At 36.9% G+C, this 26,750-nt stretch overlaps 1 protein-coding gene across 4 annotated transcripts in view; it reads left to right on the top strand.

Annotated features, from left to right (window-relative positions):
* The first annotated feature begins 575 nt into the window (after window positions 1–575).
* LOC145724014 (dynein beta chain, ciliary-like) overlaps window positions 576–26,750 on the top strand; it is a 44,862-nt gene continuing 18,687 nt past the window's right edge. For 2 of the 4 annotated variants that reach the window (XM_081972082.1, XM_081972081.1), the window contains exons 1-12: window positions 576–793; window positions 5,431–5,772; window positions 5,827–6,129; window positions 6,184–6,372; window positions 11,095–12,436; window positions 12,490–12,792; window positions 12,888–13,268; window positions 13,320–13,687; window positions 13,740–13,928; window positions 13,981–14,187; window positions 18,675–19,247; window positions 22,959–23,940. In XM_081972082.1, the coding sequence (XP_081828208.1) occupies window positions 656–793; window positions 5,431–5,772; window positions 5,827–6,129; window positions 6,184–6,372; window positions 11,095–12,436; window positions 12,490–12,792; window positions 12,888–13,268; window positions 13,320–13,687; window positions 13,740–13,928; window positions 13,981–14,187; window positions 18,675–19,247; window positions 22,959–23,940 (5,317 nt within the window). In that variant the 5' untranslated portion in view covers window positions 576–655. Of the gene's footprint in view, window positions 794–5,430; window positions 5,773–5,826; window positions 6,130–6,183; window positions 6,373–11,094; window positions 12,437–12,489; window positions 12,793–12,887; window positions 13,269–13,319; window positions 13,688–13,739; window positions 13,929–13,980; window positions 14,188–18,674; window positions 19,248–22,788; window positions 22,822–22,958; window positions 23,941–26,750 lie in introns of all 4 variants that reach the window. The other 2 variants (XM_081972084.1, XM_081972083.1) reach the window with 2 other exon arrangements.

Genomic DNA, 26,750 nt, shown 5'->3' on the forward strand with positions numbered 1-26,750 from the left:
TTTAGGGTCTTTGAATGTAATAACTCAATTAGGTATCTCGTAAACGAAGTTTTGAATCAGAACTTTATAATAGCTACTTTCTTTTTCAACTAGAACAAAGAAATTAAAAGCAACTTAAGTTATTTTTGAAAAATATTCAGTGACGTAGAAATTAAGGCGGAAATCGAATGGTGAATTATTAGATTAGATAGATTGAACTTTAAAAAGCACTATTATTCCTCTTTGGTGTGCTGTCTTATTGCAATAATAACATTATCAGGATAGTAAAAAACATTAGCGGAGAAATCAGAAGCCGATTTTGAATCTCAGGTTTAAAAGTTTCTTCAGGACTACTTCTAGTCCTGGAAAGGTGCTGCCTGCACTTCAAGGAAAGTGGTTATATTGCTCTTTGAATAACTTATATAGAATATATGCGTTTTCGATTCAAACTTCCTGAATATAGGGCGGTCATGATCAGCTAATTATAGCACCAATTTCCCAGAACTTCACACCGAAACTTTTCGTACAACTGGATATCGACCGGCATTGTCAATACTTTACGTTGCCTAGCAAGTTTGTACGGTGAATTACCTGTACTTGTGAAATGTTTCAAGTTGACAACGCTATTTAAAAATTGTCGTGCCGGATTCCAAGAATAATTTCCTGATTCCGTGCCATGAGCGACGACAAAAAAAAAGATGATAAGGATGATGCGGAAGATGCCCGACTCGAGTTCCTGCTCAATTACCTGACCAAATCCTACAAAATGAAACAGGAAAAGTGGAACAAAATGATGGGAACTGATGAATATCGGGTAAGTGATGTTTTGCTACGGATAGCGCTTATTTAAATTAAACCAACCGCTAATTTGTTCAATTGAGAAAGTTTTCGGAGTATGTAAGATCTGAGGATTTTATTGTGCAACGCTGATGATTAGAGTACGGATTTCTAGAAATTTTGCTTTTTGTAAAAATAATAAAAGAAACCAACTTTTGACATCTAATGTGAACGATTTACTCAAAAACACGTATTTTTTTTTGCTTTTTCCTTCTTTTTGTGCTTATTTGCTGCTATTTTTTGTATAGGTTAATTTACAATTTCAATAGCTATATTGAGATATTGAAGGCTTATGAGAGACAAAAACATACCAATCATCTGTTGTAAAATGGGTTAATATCAATTTACAAATTTCAACTGGCCCAAAAATTTCGAAAATGTAAAAACATTCCTAAACACTAAAGTTCTGAAATGCCTTGAAAAAGCTTACAAAACAGCCTAGAAGCTTCCAAAAGACTTTATAACAGTCTAAAAGTTTCCAAATGCTTTTCAACTTATCTAGAAGTCCTCAAAAAATTTCAAGACAGTCTAAAAGCTTCCGTATGCTTCTAGACATGCCTTAAGAGCAGTCCAGTATCTTCAATGCTCTTTAAGCTGTCCAAACAATTTCCAAATGCTCTTAAAGTAGTCTAAAAAGGTTTTAAAACACTTCAGAAACTCCAAAATGCTTCTCAAGCAGTTTAACAGCTTTCAAAAGTGTCTAGAACCGTCTACAAGGTTTCAAATGCCTTAAAAGCAGTCTAGTGTCTTCAAGGCTTTTTTAACTGTCCAAAAGTTTTCAAAGGCTCTAAAACCAGTCCAAAACCTTCAATGCTTTTTAAACTCTCCAGAAACCTTCCAAATGCTTCTAAAGTAGTCTAAAAAGATTTCAAAATACTGCAGAAACTCCAAATTGCTGCTAAAGCAGTCGAAAGCCTTCCAAAACCTTTTAGAACAGTCTAAAAGCTCTCAAAACATTTAAAGACTGTCTAAAAGTTTCCGTATGCTTTTAGAACACTTTAAAAGCGTCCAAAAATTTCTAGAATCGTCTACAAGGTTTTAAATACCTTAAAAACAGTCCAGAACCTTCAATGCTCTTAAAGTAGTCTAAAAAGATTTTAAATATTTACAGAAACTCCAAAATGCTTTCTAAGCAGTCGGAATCCTTTCAAAACGGTCTAGAAGTTTTAGAACAGTCTAAAAGATTCCAAATGCTCTTCAACTAGTCTTGAAGCTCCCAAATAATACCAAAACAGTCTAGAAGCTTCCAAGAAATTCTAGAACCGTCTAAGAATTTCTAAATGCCTCTAAATCATACAAGATCCTTCAATATGCTCTTTAAATTGTCCAAAAACCTTCCAAATGCTCCTCAAGTAGTGTAGCTCCTCAAGTAGAAAGTTTAACAGTCTAAAATGTCCCGTATGCATTTAAAGCAGCTTCAAAAAATGTCTAGAACTTTGCATCTCTGAAAGAGTTTTGTGCTTTTTTAAACCTGTTTTACAGATTTTTATGCTTTTTTTGAGAAAAATAAAGAAATTTTGCTTTTTAAGCGCTTTTTTTTCACGATTTTAGTGCTTTTCAATTTAAACTCTACTGATGAATCTTTGAGTATGGGAGAGTTTTGCTTAAAATGACTTAGATTGATAAGGTAAAAAATACAGATTTGGTTAAATTATGGCAATATGCGCAATTTGGAATTTAGTAATATGCAGTCTCAGAATTTCAAAATTTACTTCCGGAGATATCCAAAAAAAAAAAACAAAATTTTGGAAAATTGTTTTTATTTTCTTGGTGATTCATTAGATGGGGAAAGGAAGGAACTAAAAGTTGATGACTGAAAACTTTTTCTCCTGTAAAATATGACACTTTTTGCTTTTTACTATCGCCGAAACACTAAAAATGACGAATATACGAGATTTTCAAAATTTTGATGCACTGCCATACAGAAAGTCGAATATTACGGAAACGGGTGGGGTTTTTGTAATAATAATTTTGCAAGATTCTAAAAATGTTTAGAATAACTTTGTGTACCCAGTGGAGTAGGTTTATACCCACTTAGAACCGGGAAAACGCAGTCACACCTGGCACAGCGTTACTTTCAAAGTTAACTGTTTTTCTTTTTGTTTTTTGAACACCCTGTATATGTTCAATCATGTTGAGGTTAGCACGAGGTGAAAGAGCAGTTTGAGACGAACATTTTGAGCTTTTCACAGCCTCTCAAACCTGAAAAATGGAGCAGATGCAAAATTCTCAAAATTTTGATGCAATTGACAATAAAAATTTAAAAGTCGAATATCTCGAAAACGGTTAGACATACGAAAATTTTGCATGAGTCTTAAAATATTGAGATTTTCTGCACCCCGCAGATTAGGTTTACACTCACTTAAAAACCAACGTGCAAACGGGGTCACAACTGGGAGAGCTTCAAATTTAACTGTTTTTCTTTTTGTTTTTTGAACACCCTGTATATGTTCAATCATGTTGAGGTTAGCACGAGGTGAAAGAGCAGTTTGAGACGAACATTTTGAGCTTTTCACAGCCTCTCAAACCTGAAAAATGGAGCAGATGCAAAATTCTCAAAATTTTGATGCAATTGACAATAAAAATTTAAAAGTCGAATATCTCGAAAACGGTTAGACATACGAAAATTTTGCATGAGTCTTAAAATATTGAGATTTTCTGCACCCCGCAGATTAGGTTTACACTCACTTAAAAACCAACGTGCAAACGGGGTCACAACTGGGAGAGCTTCAAATTTAACTGTTTTTCTTTTTGTTTTTTGAACACCCTGTATATGTTCAATCATGTTGAGGTTAGCACGAGGTGAAAGAGCAGTTTGAGACGAACATTTTGAGCTTTTCACAGCCTCTCAAACCTGAAAAATGGAGCAGATGCAAAATTCTCAAAATTTTGATGCAATTGACAATAAAAATTTAAAAGTCGAATATCTCGAAAACGGTTAGACATACGAAAATTTTGCATGAGTCTTAAAATATTGAGATTTTCTGCACCCCGCAGATTAGGTTTACACTCACTTAAAAACCAACGTGCAAACGGGGTCACAACTGGGAGAGCTTCAAATTTAACTGTTTTTCTTTTTGTTTTTTGATCACTCTCTATATTTTCAATCGTGTTGCGGTTAACACGAGCTCAACGAGCAGTTCAAGACAAACACTTTGAGCTTTTTACAGTCTCTGAAACTGAAAAATGTTGAAAATTGTGATTAGCAGTTTAAAAAAAGGAAAAAAAGGTCAAATATCTCGTAACCGGTTAGAGTTATGGAAATTTTGTAAGAAATCAATGTACAGAATAACTTTCTGCACCCAGTGAATTAGGTTTACATCTACATAAATGCGGTCACAACTGGCAGAGCGTTAGTTTCATTGTAACGGTTTTTCGTTTTGTTTTCTTATCACCCTGTATATGTTCAATCGTGTTGCGGTTAGAACGAGATCAAAGAGCAGTTTAAGACAAACATTTTGAGCATTTTTGGGTCACTGTAACCCTTAAAATGGTGGAAATACAAAATGTTAAAAATTTTGCTGCAATTTGAAAAAAAAAGGAAAAAAGTGAATATCTCGGAACCGGTTACAGTTATGGACACTTTGCAAGAGACTAAACATAAACAGAATAACTTTCTGTACTTAAAGAATTAGGTTTACATTTACTTAGAACCAAGTAAACGCGGTCACAACTGGCAGAGCGTTGGTTTCAAGTGTAACTGTTTTTATTTTTGTTTTTTGAACACCCTGTATGTGTTAAATCGTGGTGCGGTTAGCACGAGGGGAAAAAGCAGTTCAAGACGAACATTTGGAGCTTTTTACAGTCATTGAAACTCCAAAAATGGCGAAGATACAGGATTTTCAAAATGTTGATGCAATTTCGAAAAAACATAATCGAATATCTCGGAAACGATTAGAGTTACGGAAATTTTGAAGAATACTAAAAATGTTCAGAATCACTTTCTGCATTCAGTGGATTAGGTTTATACTCAGAACCGGGAACTTTTTGTTTTTTGAATGTCCTGTATATTTTATCTTGTCAAGGAGCAGTTTGAGACAAACATTTTAACGTTTTTACAGCCGCTGAAACCCCAAAAATAGTGAAGATACGGTTTTTCCAAAATTTGGATAGAATTTTAAAAAAAGGAGAATATCTCGAAAACGGTTTGAGTTACCGAAGTTTCGCAAGAGATCAAAGATGTCCGAGATGCAGCTGCTACATTTGAGGATTTAAAGAAACTGTATGAAAATTTTGTAGTGAGGAGACACAAATGTATTACTTCAGCCTACCACATAAATAATACTTGTTTTATGCAGTATTTTAAAGTTTATAAACAAAGACATCTAACCATAAGGGAACTCGTAATTATTTCAAGACAAAAGAGGAAAGAATGATGAAAGTCACTGGATATTCATTAGTCTTTCACAATGAAATTGGTGGCTAAGCTGCTTATCAACTCAATAATAATATTAATTATTTTGTAATAATTAAATTTTACCTTTTTCGTCACACACGAATTTGTCACACCATGTATTGTAGAGTGTTTTTTAAAAATTCAGAAAACTCCAAAAGTGCAATTTGGGAATATAACTTGTGCATTATATGATAATAAAAAATTTTTCCTTTTTTTAGAAAATGATCTTCAAGTTCTTTAATGATCCCAAACAACCACTACTGCTTATTACAATACCATCAACTGGATTGCTTACTCCCTGCACTTCGTTTAATCCTCAAATCAAACAGAAATTCACCTATTTTATCCGTAAACTACCAGAGCCAGTCACTATGGAAAATTTCCGGACAGTTCTAATTTTCGGGGACATGTCCGGCAAACCGATCGAAGATATGTCGATACTAGTTGAAGGTGTGTTCGTTCCGTTACTTTCAAACTCGGCAAATCAAACCGGATGGCCTAAAGTGGTGTCTCAAGATGTGATTACCCATGTCAGAGCTTTCAAAAACACCATAGATCAGGTACAATTTAGACTAACCTAAATTGCTACACATCTTACATCAAACATATTGCAGATCAAAGGAGCAATGAAAAGTCAAGTAATTTTACCGATGCCTCAAGGCATATCCACTATTTACCCTACTGTACAAGACTTCATCGATACTGATGGAGAAGAAGTGAACTTACCGTTGAAAACAACCATAGAAAACTCCGTAATGAAGTGGAGTAGTATTTGTGGTGAAGTGTTGAAGCAAACGTCCCAACTTTGTTTTGCCAACGGCGCCAATCCGATTCCAGCCAATGAAATCGATTTTTGGAATGCCAGAACCAAAAGTTTGGAATCGATTTACGATCAATTGTGCGATCCTCGAGTGAAGGTACTATTGTATCCTGCGCTACTGAAAAAAGCTTCTCAATTGGTACTTTTCCAGAAAATGAGCGAATACCTAGAACTAACCAACAGCACTTATTTGAAAGCGTTCAAAACTCTGTTCGATGAAATCGTAGCAGCTTTAATTGAAGCCAGAGATGTCTTAAAGTATTTAAAAATTTTGGTGCCTCATTTGGGTAAGTTTGATGAAAACGATTTCTTGGAGACGGAACCTTATGTCAAACCTCTGGTAAGTATATTATTTTGTTTATATATTGATAGAACACAGAACGACAGGAAATGTAACAAGACTAATTACACCAACACAGTTGACAGCTTAGGCTAAGTTTTTTAAGTGTCTTAAGTTTCACACTGAAATCTTAACTTATCTAAGCGACTAAGCTAGATGTTAAACTACCATTTATACCTAATCACATCCATATCCATAATGCACATATTATCTTCTTTGCCTGACAAAATGTTTCGCATTTTTTAAGTAGCTTGTCTTATTCTCTTAAACTGATTGGTTTCATGATGACATTCGACTTTGTTCAAAACTTCTTTCTTCACTCATTATCTAGATGTTCTCCTTCTTCTTATTCATATTGAAGATCTCGCGATGTGGTAGTTTTGCAGGTTCCTCTGGATCAGTTCCTGGGAGGTGGACTGCCAGCTGTCCTTCCATCTCTGAGGTGGTCTTTTCCCTATTGGTTTTCCTTAAAGTGCGATGCGTGGCAGTCTTCCCTCTTCCATTCTTCTCACGTGAGCGTACCCATATCTTTTTCTTTGTCTCCCCCATCTTACGATGTCTTGCACCCCACATTGTTCCCTCATGTCAGTGTTCTTAATTCGGTCTATTCTTGTTTTTCCCATTATAGTCCTGAGCGTTTTCATTTCGGCTACTCGAAGCATTCTTTTCGTTTTGTTGGTTTCTTCTCTGGTTTCTATTCCGTATGTCATGATTGGCCTGATACAAGTCATATAGATCCTGACCTTGCTAACCTTTCGCATGTATTCGTTCGCCCATATTATCTGCCTTAAGCAACCCGACATGACAGTCGCTTTGTTGATCTGGCTTCTTAGGTCCTCCACTGGGTTGTGATAACTTGACAGATCCATACCCAGATATTTGAATTGTGAGACTTGCTCAATGATTTTGTCCTGAGCTACCAGCTGACATCTTACGGGATCTTTAGCAAAGGTTTTGCTTTTCGTTTTTTCTATAGATATGGCGATGTTCATCGATCTGGCAGAATTTGTGTAGATGTCTCTGTAGAACGTCCTCCGTTTCCGCGAAAATAGCTGCATCATCGGCGTAGGATACCATGCTGATTCTTTTATTCTGTCCCATTCGGTATCCCATATTGAGTAATGATACTTCCTCTATAATTCTGTCCATTAAGAGATTGAACAGAAATGGGCTAAGGCTGGCACCTTGTCTGATGCCTCCTGGTGTCGGTATCTCTTCCGTATAAGTGTCTCCTGCCTTTACTTTAGTCATGTTGTTCATATCGAGACTGCGGACTGCTCTTACGATGTGTCTGGCGTCTTTCGCTATCAGTATATTTTGGTATGATTTCCAAAAGGCGAATCCTATCAAATGCCTTGGACAAATCGATGAAGCAGACATATGCTGGTGTATTAAATTCGATTGATTTTTCTTTCAGTTGTTCGATAATAAATATGGCGTCGATCGTGGATCTGTTTCGTCTGAAGCCTTGCTGTTCTTCCCTGTTTGTTATTTGTGTTTCAAGTCTTTCCTTCAAAATGCCGGTAAAGAGTTTCAGGCTTGTGTTCAGCAGCGTTATGCCCCTGTAGTTTCTGGGTGCGTCTTCTGTCTGTTTATGTAGAAGCTTGTTTCAGCAGGTCTTAAAGAAGAATTTTCGTGCAAGAATGGGACACTACAAACTCCATTAGTACGTAATTGCTTTACGATACTTTATCTGCGACCTACTTTGACAACCGTCAAATAGGTGCTCCGTTTTGCGCCGTTTGTCACTTGTTAAGAAATATCATTATGTACTATTTTATAAACTCAGACAATCGTCATAAAGGAGCCTAGAGAAAGATAAACACTACTTGATCGATATAGGTATATTGTATTAGCGCAGCGCCATCTAGTTTTAGAGTGCATAATGTAGAAACACATTTCTGAGGTTATGTTAAAGAACCCTGCAGCAATAATGAAGCATTGATTATCAACAGACTAACATATTAAAGGTTTCTTTCAAGATCTAAATTTTACGGTAGTAAGTTCTTGTTTGTTCAGAAAATTACAGAAAGCCTGCAAACAGCTACTAAACAGATATGCATGAGATCAAAACAGAAAAGATCAAAACTTAAATCGAACCCAATCGAGCTAATGGACAAACGGATAAATACGAACGGAGAATCAATGATAAAATCATTCACAAAGAAATCCGGAAAGATCTATGAGCGCTTAACATCAGATTGAAATAATAAGGACATGAGTGTATCAAGATCAAGCCTATCGAAGGGTAAGGTAAAAATATGTAAAATGAGAAATAAACAAGAAATGGTCGTAAACAGCAAAATTGAAATCAAAAGCGTGATTCAAAGCTTCTACTAAGATCTATACGAAAACCCCAGAACCAAGAACCCAGCTACAAGTGATGCTACAAGCTACAAGCGACCAACGTCGGCTCCGAAGAGATGCCTGATATAAGTAAAGCAGAAGTATTATAATGACGTCATTCTCAAAAGGTAAATTTTAGATATTAGGACTGAGACAAACGAAGAACAGGAAATCACCTGGAAAAGATCGAATAACAACTGAAATGATTAAAATGGAGGGAGATGTAGTAGAAGAAGTAATCAGAATACTTCTTAATAAATGCCTTCACTAAGGAAAGATGCTGCTCTTCAAGAAGTGCGATACCGCAAATATGGAAAACTTTGCAAGCTTCTGAAAAATATTATTACAAACCGCCTGAAAAAGAAATTCGATTTTTACCAACCAGTTGAACAGTCAGGTTCCTGACAAGGTACACATACCATCTACAAACAATCCACAACCTAATCGAGAAAAGTGTTGAATACAATATACCTCTCCATATGGCGTTCATAGATTATCATAAAGCGTTTGACTCGATAGAAGCGTGGGCGTTCCTACAACGGCCAGAATAGATACAAGATACTCCACCTTGCATGACGAGGTTGCAATAGACGAGGATCTAATAACCGATCAAATCCCAATAAACAGAGGCGTTCGTCAAGGGGTACTCTCACCCAAATTGTGTTTGTCAAACGTAGACGGAGTATACTTGAACCATCTACGCTTTGCAGGTGATATTGTGTTAATAAGCAGAAACTCCATTGTAATAGAGATTATGATGAAATAATTTTCCCTGCGGGTGGGATTAAAAATGAATGTCAATAAGACCAAGATCATGAGTAGAGATGACCTACATATAACAATATACCATCACCTGTTCGACACAGTAGAAGAATACGTGTACCAAAGTCATATTGGTCAAGAAAAACCAAACGTCTAAGACAAGTAGGAGAATACGAATTAGCTGGGCGGCATACGAGAAATTGGTACATATTCTCAAAAACCAAAACATAAGTCTCAAAAGAAAGGTCTAGGACGTATGTATCTTAGCCGTATCTACATATGGGCGGGAAACTGTAACCCTAGCGCAGAAAATGATAGAGCGCCTTAGAACAACCCAAAGAGCGATAGAAAATCCATGCTTGAAACACAAAAATAAATAGGACGAAGGTAAAAGACATCATCTAGCGCGTGGCTGAGCTTAAGTGGCTCTTCTTCTTCTTGAAATAGGCTTTCAGCCTGTTTTTCCAGCTTTAAGGAGATAGATCCCTGCAACGTCGACAACCAGCTATCCCTCCACCTCTTTGGTGGTCTGCCTGGCGGTCTTCTAGAGTGTGGTCTTCCGTCTCTAGCAATTTTAGCAAATCTATTGTCTTCCATTCTGTTAATGTGTTGATTCCACTCTCGCCGTCTCTGCTTCGTCAATCTTACAATGCCCCGTATGTCGCAGATTCGTCTTATTTCTTGGTTGGGTATTCTGTCACGTAGCGTGTGTCCCGTGATACTTCGGAGCGTTCTCATCTCTCCGGTTATGCTCTTGGTTCTGCTGGTGTTTGCCGTGGTTTCTGCGGCATATGTGATTATTGGCCTTACGCATGATTTATATATTATGGTCTTTGCTGCTATTTTTAGAACTGGTTTTTCCATAAAATGTCTTTCAAATATCCGACTATTCTAGAGATCTTATCTATATAGATATTTGATTCTTTACCTCAGATCTCCTGTCTTGATGGGCGGTTATTTCTACCCCTATCTGAAGGACATCACCTGTTCTACTATTTCGTCGTTAACAGCGTCGTTAACAGCAGCACACCAATAAGGGTACAATACTCCTAGTGAAATGGCGGCCATGATTAACAAAAAAGGAGAATCGGTAGAGCATAGAAGAGATGGCTAGACTACATCAAGCAGTGGGTGGGTTGAAACTGGTACCAAGTTGCCCTAGATAGGGACACCTGGAGAAATCTGGAAGACGATTATGTCCAGTCTGTTCTTTAAACACAAGGATCAATCGCTTTACTGTATGTATTTGAGGTTTTGAGGCTGACTGGCTTCTTCATCAGGATTGCAAACTACAAAATTGACTAAACAGTCAAGATACGAGGTACAGTTGAAGCTGAACTATCTGATAACTATACTATTGTTTGCTTTTTGATGTCTTCTTTTATCACATATGCAGTGTATTCACTGGAGAAGTGGTACCAATCAATAGGTAACATTCCTTACCATCAAACGTTTGCCTTTCTTCCTTCCAGTTATTTGAACAACTTTTGGTTTTCAGACATTCCCAATTTGTTTTTTATTCAAGAACCAAACTAAAACATACTCACCACACAGGAATTTTATTATCAATTTCAGATTTAGGTGACATTCATTTTACTTTCCTATATATTTTAGGTTCATGTTGTTGGATTAGTTTGGGCTAATTCCAAATATTATGCAAGAAGCGACCGGATTGTGATCCTTTTCAAAATGATCGCCAATTTACTGATAGAATCAGCGGAAAAAGCTTTGGACCCCAGCAACATCTTCCAAGGCGAACCAGACGAAATGCACGAAAAAATCACTATAACCATCAAAATCATGGATAAATTCCAAGAAGCTTTTGAATACGTCAGGGAGAATTTGGATTCGTATTATCGTCCACCTGAATCTGAAACCGATGAAGTCCCTGTCAAAAAACCGTGGACTTTCCATAGAAGAAATGTGTTCCAACGACTGATTGATTTTGTCGACAGAATCAGTGTGGTCAATTCTATTCTTCAGACTTTCATTGACTTTTCCAAGTTGGAGAAAGTCGAGATTGGTGGTATTAAAGGGCGTTATCTGTCAGCAAAATGTGCAGAAATATACGAAGAGTTCAACAAATGTTACAACCTATTCCAAAATATCCAATATGAAGTGCTGGACACTAAAGATAACTCCCTAATCAAAGATTATGAAAACTTCCAATTGATTTGTGCAGATTATGATAAGCGCCTGGCAGCTGTGCTCACTCAAGCTTTTGATGATTGCTACAACTTAGAAACGATGTTCAAGTACCTGAATATAGCTGCTAACATGTTTGCCCGTCCTTATATTAGCCAATTAGTAAAGGTCAAGTATAATGTACTTACTAAAATGTTTGATGATGAACTGAACACAGTGAAAGAGTTGTACGATTTGGCCAAAACGGAGGGAGTCCCTATAGACAATAGCTTTCCACCACTAGCTGGAACAATATTGTGGCTCCGGAGATTATATTTTAGGGTGTCCAAACCTGGTGAAGAGTTCAAGTCGATCGAGGATGAAATTCTTACAGATGAGAACACTGAGTTTGTTTTCAAGAAACTTGACGAGATGCTGCAAATTTTAACTGAAGATCAAACGAACTTGCTACAAGAGTGGTATTCAAGACTGCCAGAACAAATCAGAACTAGTATGTCCAAGTTTCAAATTATACGAGATTCCGACGGTCTTTTGGCACTGAACTTTGACAAGGAGTTGCAAGCTATTTTCAGGGAGATTCGGTATCTTAAAAGTATGGAAATTGAAAATTTACCTCCAGAAGCTGAAGAGTTATTCAAACGAAGCGAAGAAATCGTCCAGGCTATCGTAAAGTTCAACAGAATCATCGAGTGGTATAACTATTTAAAAAAGAAGACTAGTGATGTAGAATACGATTTGATTGAACACGAGCTGAGTTCAGTGGACGATTTGCTGCAACAAGTCACTGAAAGTCTCACTTGGGACACAAACAGTAAAATACTACTTAGTTTTGTGTTTGCAAATCACTTAAAACCGAATTTTTAGATCCGGAAATTATCCTGCAAATCTTTGATACGGTAAAGCAATTAACGGATCGGGTCAAGAAAGCTCAAGCAAACGTGGCGAATCTGGTAGCAGGTATCAATGCTTGGGGACAACAGTTGCTATTCGAAAGAAAGGATGGAAAAAAAGAAAATTTGCTGTATCTAGAAGATCGTGCTGAACGTTTACAAAAAAGACACGACCAAGTTGCTGCTTCTTCTGTTGAACTAGAACTAGTCGTCAAAGAAAACTACGAGTTGTTTTTCAATGAACCTATGGAAGAGCCGGAACCGGAAGTACCACCAGGTAAAAATTTTACCGTTAGCCTATTAGAAGAACTGATTTTTGAAAATCCTAGCAAGTGTATATCAAACGTTTACTTATAAAAAAATATATTTTAGAAGAAACACCAGTTGTGGAAGAATCACCGTCACCGAAAGAAGCGAAAGGTAAAAAAGGCGCCAAACAACCCAAACCGAAAAAGAAAACCGAAGAAGAGATCCAAAAAGAACAAGAAGAAGCGGAAAGAAAAGCTGAAGAAGAGAAGAAACGAGCGGAGAAACTAGCCATGTGGATACCGTATTTGAAAGATTTGGATGATAAAATTGGTGAGCTTATGATCGATGCCGTCAAAGTGAACCAAATAGGATTTTTGAACGAAATGAGCGATAACACTTCCAGTCCTTTGATGGAACTGCTAATGGAGTTGCACGAGCCTAATATTGTTTTCATTCCTTCCATAATCATGGAAGAACCTGAAAACTTTGTGACATTCATGGAAGGTTAGTTTGTAGAGTCAAATACATCAATGTTTTAAAAACTATCACTCTTAGATCTCTTGGAGGACATCTACTCTATGGGAAATTTTATTAATCATGCCGACCCAGAAATAAGCGATACATACTATAAACTGATCAAGGATGATGCAGAATTATCAATACAGAATGAAGACATTTGTTCTAAAGTGGTGACTGGGATGGAAATGGCACAAACTTTCGAAAAAGAATTTGACGAATACTACATTTTATGGGAGGAGGATAGGCAGGAGTTTTTGAGACAGTTTCTGCTATATGGTCGCCTGCTCAGTTTTGATGAAGTGTACAAAATTAAAGAAGAAGGAGAAGATGCTATTAAACGTTCACCTCCTACTATTCCACAATTCAAAGAACAAATAGATTACTATGAAGAACTGTACAAAAAGGTAAGCAGTAAGTTGTAATGATTTCTGCTGGATAAAATGAGGATGTTTACAGGTGGAGAAAATAACTCCAGATAAATTGTTAGCCCCATGGTTGAGGGTGGATGTTCGCCCATTACGTCAAGCCATTTTGAACGCAGTATGCAAATGGGGCAACTTGTTCAAACAACACTTATACGACCGAGTTGTCAACAGTTTGAATGACTTGGATAACTTTATCAGGGAAGCAGTTGCGGCTATGCAGGTAATTCGGAGATTTGGCAAAAACCATTTAGTTGTAACTTGATACATTTTAGGTGCCATTGACTGAAGATGATTATGATGGGCTCTTGAAAGTGATGGGGTACTTGTTTAAAGTCAAAGAGCGTCAAGTTGAGACTGACATAATGTTTGATCCGCTGAAACAAATTATGGATCTGTTAAAAGACTACAACGTCGAGTTTCCGGAAGAAGTTATTGTGCAGTTGCAGGAAATTCCGGATAGGTGGAATCACTGTAAGAAGGTAAGTTGGTAGTATTTTTTAAAGATTGCCGACCGAGTGCGGTTTGTCTTGGTATGGATGGAACATTTTAGTGAAAATGGTTGATCATTGATTATGAATAGCTTTACGCATTTTAAAAATATTTTCCATTCAATGTTCTTTGAGCCGTTTCCTGTTTCTGTGAGTTCTCTTCTTCCTTCTTCTTCCTTGTATTGTCTGATAATGCTAGAACGGGGCCAGTAGAGATGAGTCGGAGAGAAGAATCCATAAGGTTTTTTCCGAATAAACCTCGATTTTCAGGAACAACATAACCTTATTGTCTTCTTCTCCTTTATCAGCCATTTTCTCTCCACTCCTGAACAAAGGCCTTTTTCATTTGTTTCCATGCTGTTCTGTCTTTTGCTGTATGGTACCATCTTCTTCCCGCTATTCTCTTCACATCATCCAACCATCTCCTCTGTGGCCTGTCGACACTCCTCTTTGTTTGCCGTGGCCTCCAGTGTACAAGCTTTGACACCCATCTGTCCACACTTAGTCTTGCAACATACTCAACCCATCGCCACTTAAGCTCCGCGACCTCCTCTACGTCCACTACCTTCGTTCTTCTTCTTATTTCTTCGTTACGGATTTTATCTGAGTAAACTAATGCCCAGCATTGCCCGTTCTATGGCCCTTTGCATTATCCTCAGGTTGTTAGTGTACTTCTTGGTTAGAGCCTTTGTCTCAAGACCATATGTTGCGACAGGCAGGATGCCATGTGTTGAAGACCCTTCGTTTAAGGGTTATAGGGATATCAGGGTTTTTAACTATATGAGTCAGTTTTCCAAATGCTATCCATGTCAGTTTGATTCTTCGTTTTATCTCCGCTGTTTGGTTTTCTTTTCCCATTTTAATGACATGATCAAGATATCCAAAGTTTTATCCACTATTTTTATGTTTTCCTCCATCTTGCTCATTATTTTTGTTTTTTATAAATTCATTTTTAATCCGACGTCATTTGTAGCTTTGTTTAGTTGTTCTAGCATGTTCTTAACCTCCTGGATATCTGAACTGATAAGTACTATGTCATCTGCAAAGAGCAAATGGTTGAAATATCGTCATCAACGTTTACACCTTTATTTTCCTATGGTAGCATTTTAAAAACGTCTTCCAAGGCCAACGTAACAAGTTTTGGGGATGTAGGATCACCCTGGCGAACTCCCCTGTTAATTGAAATTGTTTTGGTTGTCCGGTCTTCAGTAATTTTTACATGAAAAGTAACGCTTCCATATACATTCTTAAGAAGGGTAGAATATCTTGAATCAATCCTTGCTCCAGCCAACGCACGCCATGTCTCAATGGAGTCGAATGCCTCATGAAAGTCTATGAAGGCGAATATTTGAATGGTCTACAAGTGATCCATAGGGGAGGCCAGAGTGGTGTTCCTATCAAAACCAGGGAGGATGGACTATACCAGACCCAAAGCATACCGATCCATAAGCCTCTCATTCTTCTCCCTAAAAACAATGGAGAGGCTATGTGAAAGATACATTAGGGATGAAGTATTATCAAACCATCCACTGCAGCCTAATCAACATGCTTATATCCCTGGGAGATCAACGGACACAGCCCTGGTGGTAGGGCGTGTGGAAAGGTCGATGGACAATAAAGGAGTCCTATTGATATCGAAAGGGCTTTTGACAAAACAACCTTCAATAAAATGAACTACTCACTAGCTGGAAGGAACACTCCAGAAACAGTCACCGGGTGGATATTCAAGATGCTCTCTAAAAGAATCATACAGATAAATGTACAGGATGTCAAGATTAAAGGCTTGGTAACAAGAGGCTGCCCGCAGGGAGGAGGGTTATCACCTCTACTATGGAATACGGTTCTGGACAGCCTCGTTGTCCTCTTTGAAAACCACAACCACTACAGAATAGCATACGCAGACGACGTAGTCATTCTGCAAACAGGCAAATTTGAGATCTCGCTCTGCGAACGTATGCAAGCGGCTCTTCGAATCATAGAAAAATGGTGCACTAAATATACTCTGTCTATTAGCCCCAAGAAGACCGAAATGGTCTTTTTCACAAGAAAGCACCCACACTATTCAATATTAAGTTAAGTATCGCTTCCGAGGTCAAGTACCTTGGAGTAACATTCGATAGCAAACTAATGTGAAACTCTCACATCACTAATAGAATACAAAAAGCATTCTTATGAACATTGTAGGCGAACCATTAGTAAGACTTGGGGATTCTCTCCCAAAGTGGTCATATGGACCTACAAAGGTGTCATAAGACCTATGCTAACTTATGGGGCTATTGTCTGGGGACATAAAGCCTCCCAGACCGTAAACAGCCGGAAATTAGACCATGTTTAAAGAATGAGATGCCTCAATATAACACCGACCAGGGCTTTGAAAGTGATTCTGGGTTTGACGCTCTCCGACATATACAGGGTGGTCCAGTTTTAAATGTCAATAATTCACCAATCCATAGCCAATTAAAAAATAAGTTGACATTCGTTATGTCATTTTCCTGAAAAGTGCTTCCTAAGAAAAATACAGTCCTTCAAATTTCTGTTTAAAAAATCGTTTTTTTGTCATAACTGTCAGACCGTTGGAGCAATATTGATCAAATTTGGAACAAGCACTTTAGTACACGTTATTACGGTCAAAGGCCCAAAACTAACCCAACCCAACCTAAAAATTGTCTTGGAAACGGAAAATTCACTTAAAAAATATTATTGTAGCCAGTTTTCATAGTTTCCAGACAAACTAAAAAACTTTAGTTTTGAAAATTGAATTAGAAAAGATAAAAATTTCAGAAGCTTAAAAATTGTGTTTGTAACCAGTTTTCATGCAAATCGAGAGACTTTAATACTAAAAATTGACTTGTAGACATAAAAACTACTTTTTCAAGAATTTGTTACCACAAATTCATACATTTAAACCTTAAAAATTGACTTGAACCCCAAAATGTGACTGAACTAATGAAAAGTGACATCAGAAGCTTAAAATTTGCATTTCAAGTAAGTTTTCATAATTTGAAGACAAATTTCAATATTTTAGTCTTGAAAATAGTCTTAGACGCAGGACATTGACATTAGATTCATGAAAATTGTCTTGAAAACGAACTTTTCGTGCTTTTTACTTTGCTTTTCATTTTCTTCGAATTCTGGACTATTTTTAGTGCTTCAAAACTGCTTTCAGCTTGGAAAATCGAGTGTCAAGACTATCCTCACCAAATTATTGACATAGCAAACTTAAAAAACAACTTTTACATTCTTCATAGACTTAAAATAGCATTCCAAGCTTTGTCACTATTAAATCGACTTCTAGACACCTCAGTGCTAAAAATTCGGGTATTTCTTAATAAACTAGACTGTTTTTAGTGTTTTAAGGCTGTTTTCAGTGCCTCAAATCGAGTTCAAAACTATCTTTACAAAGTTTTTGACTTATCAGGCCTAAAAGCCAGTGTGTCCACTGACCATAGTCTTGAAAATGTTATTTCAAGCTTCTTCACTATTAAATTGACTTCTACACTCATAGGTGCAATAAATTGTAGCATCTCTAAGAAATTCAGACTGTTTTTAGTGCTTTTTAAGACTGAAAAATCGAGTTTAAGACTATTTGAAAAAGTCAAGTTTCTTCAGTAATAAAAGTAAAAAATTTTGGTACCAAATGCTACAATAATAGTCTTGAAAACTAATTTTTAGAAATAAAATGTCCGAAAATTTAATTTACTTCTAGACTTGTTGTCCAGTTCAGAAAATTGAGTTATACACCAATTAAAGTCTTGAAAATATACTTTTGGACTCTCTTTGGAGTCTTTTGGAGTCCTAGTAAAGTCAGTTCTAGCATTAAAAGTCAACTTTTATATTATTTTTAGTAGTAAAAAATGAGTTTCATGCACAATACAATCTTTGTCTTGATTTCCGGACTTTTTTAGTTCTTGAATGCCAGTTTCAGACACTCAACCAAGATTGGCAGAATCCTAAGACTATTCCTAGTAGTAAAAAGTAAGTTTTTAGACTATTCAGTACAAATTTGGACTTTCACAAGTCTTGGATGTTCAGTTTTAAACAATAAAACGATTTTTTAAATTTAAATTTCGAGGACTGTATCTTCCTTAGGAAACGTTTTTCAGAAAAATGACATAATGCAAGTCAACTTATTTTTTGATTGGCTATCAAATGGTGAATTATTGACACTTAAAACTGGACCACCCTGTATGTCAAGGAGGTCGCCTTGACTACAATGTTTCGCTTCCGCACTGTAGGAACTATTGGACTCTGCAGTGCCACTATTTGCTGTGGCTGTGGAATTTACTCCAAATTCCTCAAACTGAACCTTAGTCAACTAATTGGCATAACTATAGCATCAGAACAGATAGCCTGAAATGGCTATTGCTCACACGATGATTTATATCTTTTCACGCTCGTTTAATAATATAAGTATTATTTCTCTGATCAATACATTTATCTCTCAAAAATTGTACTAAATTTAACAATACTTTTTTTAGGTGGCTGCTACTACTAAACAAGCAGTGGCACCGTTGCAAGCTCTTCAAGTAAACGCCATCAAACGTCGCATCAACTTATTCGAGATCCGTCAAAACATGTACCGAGACCAGTTCAAAAATCTTCGATTTTTCAATTGGGACTGTCCGAACGTGTATCCACTTCTAGACAAGACGAACGGCGAATGTTTCGAACTGGAAACCGAACGGGACAAACTTTACGAACAGGCCAACCTGTTCGAATTAACCATGCCTGAGTTTAAGGCGATGAAAACGACCCGAAAAGAACTGAAACAAGTGAAACAACTTTGGGATTTTATCAACGTGGTTAGGTCATGCATCGACGAGTGGAAACTGACGCCGTGGAAGAAGATTGATGTGGATAATATGGAAATGGAGTGTAAAAAGTACGGGAAGGAAATAAGACAAATGGATAAAGAAATCAAGGGATGGGACGCGTACATTCAGTTGGATGCCACTATTAAAAATATGTTAACGTCTCTGCGAGCTGTGACTGAATTGCAAAATCCCGCTATTAGAGATAGGCATTGGATTCAATTGATGCAGGCCACAAAGGTAATGAGTTGGTATAGTTTCTTGATTGATTGCCAATTTGAAACTGGTGGACGACACATAAAATATCACAACATTTTCGATACACCAGCGTCATAGTTGTTGTTGGGTTCTGTAGGTTTGAAAACTGCGTTTTTCCTGATATTAACCATACAAGCGTGTGTGCGCCAACATTTTATAAAAATTATAGAATTAATCAAGTAGAGTAGGATGAATTGATAGAAATTTAGATAGAGTGAAGTAAAGGTCTATATTCTCTCAGGAAAGTTCAAGTAGATTAAGGACTGTTGTTGTTTCTGTACCTTAAGAAAGTTAGATGTTTGCTTTCAATGTTGAATTCAGGATTCAACAGAATCACTGTGTATACTGCGTAAAATATATTAAAATCCCTTTCGGTGAAGAAGTTTTGGCCTGTCAGGCCATCCTCAGCACCCAAATTCGTCAAGTCTAGGCCGCCTCACTGGAGATCATTACACAGTGGACTAGAGACTCGTCAAGACAAAAATTTAGGCTTAAATTATTACACACAGCACATTGAAGAACCAGAGTAAAAGTCCATTTTTTCTTTCCTTAAAATATTTACTTTTTTATGTAGAATCTGGATTTGATACAAATGCAAATAACGCTTCTAGTACCTGCTTATGATGAATTTCAAATTTAACACGAAAGATTGCGGAATTTCGAGTGTGACTTTTCAAACTGTGTTTTTGGCACTTCAAACTTTGACACCGCTTTTCTCCCTGACTGTACCAAATTTTGTAGTATTTTTTTAAGTTATTGAATAGGAAATTTAATGAGGATTCCAAAAATTTGCTTAAAACAGTCATTTTCTTACTCAAAGTGGGTTTTACAGGCGATTTTGTCGCTGACTGTTATTTCAAACTGTGTTTGTGGCAGTTGAAACTTTGACACCGCTTTTCTCCGTGACTAGCAAGTTTTGTAGTGTTTTTTTAAAGTTATTGAGTAGGAAATTTAATGAGGATTCCAAAAATGTGCTTAAAACTGTCATTTTCTTACTCAAAGTGGGTTCTACAGGCGATTTTGTCTCTGACTGTTCTTTCAAATTGTGTGTTTGGCAGTTGAAATTTTGACACCGCTTTTTTCCCTGACTGTACTAAATTTTGTAGTGTTTTTTCAGGTTATTAAAAAGGAAATTTAATGAGGATTCCAAAAATGTGCTTCAAACTGTCATTTTCTTACTCAAAGGGGGTTCTACAGGCGATTTTGTTTCTGACTGTCCTTTCAAACTGTGTGTTTGGCAGTTGAAATTTTGACACCGCTTTTTTCCCTGACTGTACTAAATTTTGTAGTGTTTTTTCAGGTTATTAAATAGGAAATTTAATGAGGATTCCAAAAATGTGCTTCAAACTGTCATTTTCTTACTCAAAGGGGGTTTTACAGGCGATTTTGTCGCTGACTGTTATTTCAAACTGTGTTTGTGGCAGTTCAAACTTTGACACCGCTTTTCTCCCTGACTGTACCAAGTTTTGTAGTGTTTTTTTTTTAAGTTATTGAATACAAAATTTAATGAGAATTCCAAAAATGTACTTAAAACAGTCATTTTCTTACTAAAGTGGATTCTATAGGCGATTTTGTCTCTTACTGGCCTTTCAAACTGTGTGTTTGGCAGTTGAAACTTTGACACAGCTTTTCTCCCTGACTGTACCAAATTTTGTAGTGTTTTTTCAGGTTATTGAGTAGGAAATTTAATGAGGATTCCAAAAATGTGCTTCAAACTGTCATTTTCTTACTCAAAGTGGGTTCTACAGGCGATTTTGTCTCTGACTGTTCTTTCAAATTGTGTGTTTGGCAGTTGAAATTTTGACACCGCTTTTTTCCCTGACTGTACTAAATTTTGTATTGTTTTTTCACATTATTCAATAGGAAATTTAATGAGGATTCCAAAAATGTGCTTCAAACTGTAATTTTCTTACTCAAAGTGGGTTTTACAGGCGATTTTGTCGCTGACTGTTATTTCAAACTGTGTTTGAGGCAGTTGAAACTTTGACACCGCTTTTCTCCCTGACTGTACCAAGTTTTGTAGTGTTTTTTTTTAAGTTATTGAATACAAAATTTAATGAGAATTCCAAAAATGTACTTAAAACAGTCATTTTCTTACTAAAGTGGATTCTATAGGCGATTTTGTCTCTTACTGGCCTTTCAAACTGTGTGTTTGGCAGTTGAAACTTTGACACAGCTTTTCTCCCTGACTGAAATTTAATGAGGATTCCAAAAATGTACTTAAAACAGTCATTTTCTTACTAGAAGTGGGTAAAAAAACACGTAATACGCCTGTCACTAATGTCAAAACTGAAAATTTGGGTAGAATCTTCAAGAAATAAAATTTAACAGTTTTCTTACAGTTTTCGAAACGAGACGTGTTTCTGAAATTTATGACAGTTATTTTGACAATTGTCACTTGACCGTTTAGGTAAATAGTGTCCTAAAATCACGTGACAACAGTCACTAACGTCAAATCTGTCAAACTGTACTCTAAAGTTGCAAAAATCAAGGTTTAGAAAAGTTTTGATGCTAAATTTAATATAAAACGTGTTTCTGACATTTATGACGGTATTTTGACAATAGTCACGTGACTGTGTAGTTAAATTATCTTCTAAAACGACGTGATATCTGTAACTTATGTCAAAACATAGATAACAATTGATTAAAAAGTTAAAATCTGTATTTTTGAAGTATTTATCTTTTTTTGATCGATTATTCTACAGCCGTTAAATATTTTGACTTGGCAACACTGCCCTTGCTTAATCGTCTTGCGAAAGGTGAAAGAGCAGTTCAGGACAAACATCTTGAGCTATTTACATTTGTTGAAATTCCAAAAATGGCGGAGTGAATTTTGAAAACCTTTGAGGCAATTTAAAAAAAAAAAAAAGTAAAAAAGTCAACAATACCACGAAAACGGTTAGAGTTACGGACATTTTGACCACAAGCTTGGCACTGAATATTCAGAAACTGTACATTTTTTGTACAGCACATGGTAGGCCTTGACAATCACAATTAAATGACGTAATAATATACAGGGAGTTCCGTTTGAAGTAATGCAGTTTTCGGCTTTAGAATGCATAGACAACAGGTTTTGTGCAATTTACTGTTAAACGCATTGATAAGTTTAATCGTGAACTAAACAAGCAAGCAGAATTAAATGACGTAATAATATACAGAGTGTCTCATAGTGCAGTGGTTGGCTTTTGAATCCAAAAGCAATAGGTTTTGTGCAAGTTGAATGCAATAATTGCAAGTTTGTCCCTGAATATCAGAGACTATACACTTTTTGGCTTTCTGTATCGATTTACTAGGTTTATACCCATTTAATTGATTGAACCACCCATTGAATTGATGATTTGACGAATTCGGGTGCTGAATATGGCCCAGTAGGTCGAAAATTTGCATCCTGTTGCATCCTGTCATTATTTGTCACATTTAAAACATTTACCTTAATAGATTGTTACGTCATCTTATTTCACTTTGATTTTTGTTATTGTTTTTATTTCATTATTTCATTTTTCCTGGACGCTGCTTTAATAAGGTGGGCCACGTACTTTCGACCCTGATCTACACTGTGAGTACCCTAGCTGATAAGTACTACTGACACAACACTAGGCATCGAACATCCACACTGGACCATCACCTCCATTGTCATACCCATATTAAACATTTTTTAAGTTTTGTATGTACAATAAAGCTTTTTCTTAATAGGTAAAGTTTGTGATGAATGACGACACCACCTTGAGTGATTTATTGGCGTTGAACCTGCATAAGTATGAAGATGAAGTGAAGAACATAGTGGACAAAGCGGTTAAAGAAATGGGTATGGAGAAAGTGTTAAAAGAGATAAACGCCACATGGAGTGTGTTGGAGTTTGGTACTGAATTACACGAACGTTCCAAACTGAGACTACTTACGATAAGTGAAGAAACTGTGGAAACTTTGGAAGAGAACCAGGTGGCATTGCAGAACATGATGACCTCCAAGTTTATCGACTTTTTCTTGGGTGAAGTGTCCGACTGGCAAAAGAAACTCAACAACGCCGATCAAGTGATTGGAGTGTTCTTTGATGTGCAGAGAAAGTGGATGTACCTAGAAAGCATCTTTATTGGTTCCGAAGATATTCGAAATCAGTTGCCTGAAGATTCAAGGCGGTTCGATAAAATTGACAGGGATTTCAAGGAGGTTTTGAACGAAATGTCGAAAACTCTAAACATCGTCAAAGCGACGAATAAAGTGGGGTTAAGCGAAAAACTGGAAGGAATATTGCATGAGCTTTCGTTATGCGAGAAAGCTTTGAATGATTATCTAGACACCAAACGTCTGGCTTTTCCTCGGTTTTATTTCGTCTCGTCCGCAGACTTGCTCGATATTTTATCGAATGGAAACCAACCAGATTTGATACAAAGACATTTAACGAAGCTGTTCGATTCTCTGGCCAAGTTAGTTTTCGTTCAGGAAGGCGGCAAGAATTCGAAGAGGGCAAAGGAAATGATTTCGAAAGAGAACGAGGAGCACGTGCCCTTTGTGTCGATATGCGATTGCAGCGGAAAAGTCGAAGTGTGGCTGAACGGTGTAACTGATGTGATGCGAAGCACGCTCCGTCAGTTATTTGGGGAAGCTGTTGTTTCCTATGACGAAAAACCTAGGGAATCTTGGATCTATGATTATCCAGCTCAACCTGCTTTATGCGGTAACATCACGTGTATACTCTGTTCAGTGATTTCTCACTCTTGCGTCACATCCCTTATCTCATTTCATTAGACGAAGATAAAAATGTCTGTAAAAACATTAGTACTACTAAACGCTGTTTTCAGTGTAAGTTTTTAAAACGAACTAGCGAAATGGGTTTTTAAATAGCATATATTAGTCTTTGATTGATTGGTCATACTCATATATTTTGGCGTCTTCTTCTTCAGCCGTTATCCATCCACTGCAGGATGTCGGTCTCTTTCAACATTTTCATGCATTTGTGCCTCTTCTATCCATGGGGCCTATTCTTGAAAGCAGGGAACGGAATTCTCAAGAAAAGTGTTGATAGAATGTGACAGAAGATGCTGACAATGGCGGGTTCCTGTCACATTCTACAGGTCTTTCTCTTGATAATTCCCTTCCCTCATTTCAAGAATATTCAGCACCCATATGGCTTCTACAGAGTTTGAACTTAAACCTTCCAAGAATTGATCTAAATTACCAGAAACCTCCCATTTGGAAAGTGCCAGAGACTTCTAAATGCTACTGACCACTTTCTAAAAGGTGACAGAAGCTTCTACAACTGGCTTAATCTTTCCCAGAACTGTTGTAAAGTGCCAAAGGCCTCTACAAGTGCCTTAAACCTTCCCAGACATGTTTTAAATTGCCAGAGGCCTCTAGAACCGTTTTGGAAGTGCCAGAGCTCTATAAATAACATTGCAAACCTTCTAGAAATTGCCAGAGGATTCCACAAGTGCCCCAAGGCTTCCAAGAATTGTTTTAAATTATCAAAAGCTTCTAGAACCGTTAAGAAATGACCTCTAAATGCTACTTACCACCTTCCAAGAAGTGCCAGAGGCTTCTACAAGTTTCTTAAACCTTTACAGACTTGTTTTAAATTGTCACAGAATTATAGGACCAGTTTGAATGTGCCGAAGATTTATAAATGCTATTGAAAACTTTCTAAAAATTCCAGAGTCCTCTACAACTGTCTTAAACTTTGCCAGAACTGTATTCAATTTCCAGAGGTTTCTGCAAGTATTTTAAACTTTCCTAGAACTGTTTTAAATTGCCAGAGGCCTCTAGGATCATTTTAAATGTGCCAAAGACCTCTAAATGCTATTGGAAATCTAAAACGTGCCAGAGGCGTCTAAAAACTTCCCAGAACTGTTTTCCATAGATCTCTAAATGCTATTTTACTTATTTTATTATTATTTTCTACTTCTAAAAGTGACAGAAGCTTCTACAAGTCTCTTAAACCTTTCCAAACTTGTTTTAAATTGCTAGTGGCCTCTAGTACCATTTTGAAAGTTTCACTGACCTTTAAATGCTTTTGAGAATCTTCTCAAAAGTGACAGAAGCTTCGACAAGTGTCTTGGACCTTTGCAAACTTGTTTTAAATTGCCAGAGCCCTCTAGAACCATTTTTAAAGTTCCTTCTTCAGGTGCCGTCTCCGTTTCGAAGGTTGACAATCATCAGGGCGATTCTTATTTTTGAGACCGCAGCTCTAAATAGTTCGTTGTTATTCCAACCAAACCATTCTCTAAGGTCTTCAGCCATGAATTACGTCTTCTCCCCACAGATCTCTTTCCCTCGATTTTTCCTTGTATAATAAGTTGCAATATTCGATACTTTTCCCCCCTCATGACATGTCCCATATATTGCAATTTTCTGGCCTTAATTGTCGTAATAACTTCTCTCTCCTTATTCATACGTGTCATCACTTCCACGTTGGTTATTCTGTCTACCCATGAAATCCTCAGTATTCTTCGGTATACCCACATCTCAAACGCTTCCAGTCTCCTCATTTCGGTTACCTTCAGCGTCCAGGCTTCCATCCCATAATACAGTACGGACAGCACATAGCATCTCATTAGTCGTATTTTCAGTTCCAGGTTTAGATTCCGACAGCAGAAAAGCCTTTTCATTTTTATAAATGTGCTTCTGGCCTGTTCGATTCTGATTCGTATTTCTTGTGAGCTGTCGTTGTTTTCATTAATGATCGTGCCTAGGTATTTGTATTCTCTTACTCTTTCAATAGGTTGATTGTTTACGTATATCCTACTAATGTCCTGAGTTGTTTTTGTCATCAACATATATTTTGTTTTGTTTATGTTCAGTGATAGTCCATATTCTTCGCTTACCGTGACCATTCTATTAATTAGCGTCTGCAGATCTTCGTATGTTCCAGCCAGAATAACTGTATCGTCAGCATACCTCAAATTATTTATTGTCATGCCGTTGATCTTAATGCCCATGTTCTGATCATCAAGTGCCCTATTTATTATGTCCTCCGAGTACAGATTAAAGAGGATTGGTGATAGTATACACCCTTGACGAACACCTCTCTGTATTTCTATTTCTTCTGATGTCATGAAAAAAAAAGTTCCATCGACCTCTAAATGCTTATGAGAATCTTCTAAAAAGTGCCAGAGTCCTCTACAAGTATCTTAAACTTAGTCAGAACTGTTTTAAATTGCCAGAGGTTTCTAGGATTATCTTGAAAGTTCCATAGATGGAACCCAAAAATGCTGTTGAAAACCTTCTAAAAATTGCAAGAGGCCTCTAGAGTCATGTTGAAATTTGCCAGAGGCCTATATAGGCTAGGTTTTCATTTGACTGTGACATTTTGCATATGACATGTCACAGTCAAAGCACAATTTAGCTTAAGTGGAACCTAGGGCGCCTTTAAATCCATCGGTGCAATCCGCCACAAACCTTCTAAGAATTGTATAAAATTGCCAGAGGCTTCTAAATAGGACTGAAAACCTGCTAAAAATTGCCAGAAGCCTCTGCAAGTGTTGTACCCTT

Source organism: Ips typographus, linkage group LG2, assembly GCF_016097725.1.
Source record: "Ips typographus isolate SLU linkage group LG2, UJ_Ityp_2.0, whole genome shotgun sequence".
Taxonomy (NCBI): domain Eukaryota; kingdom Metazoa; phylum Arthropoda; class Insecta; order Coleoptera; family Curculionidae; genus Ips; species Ips typographus.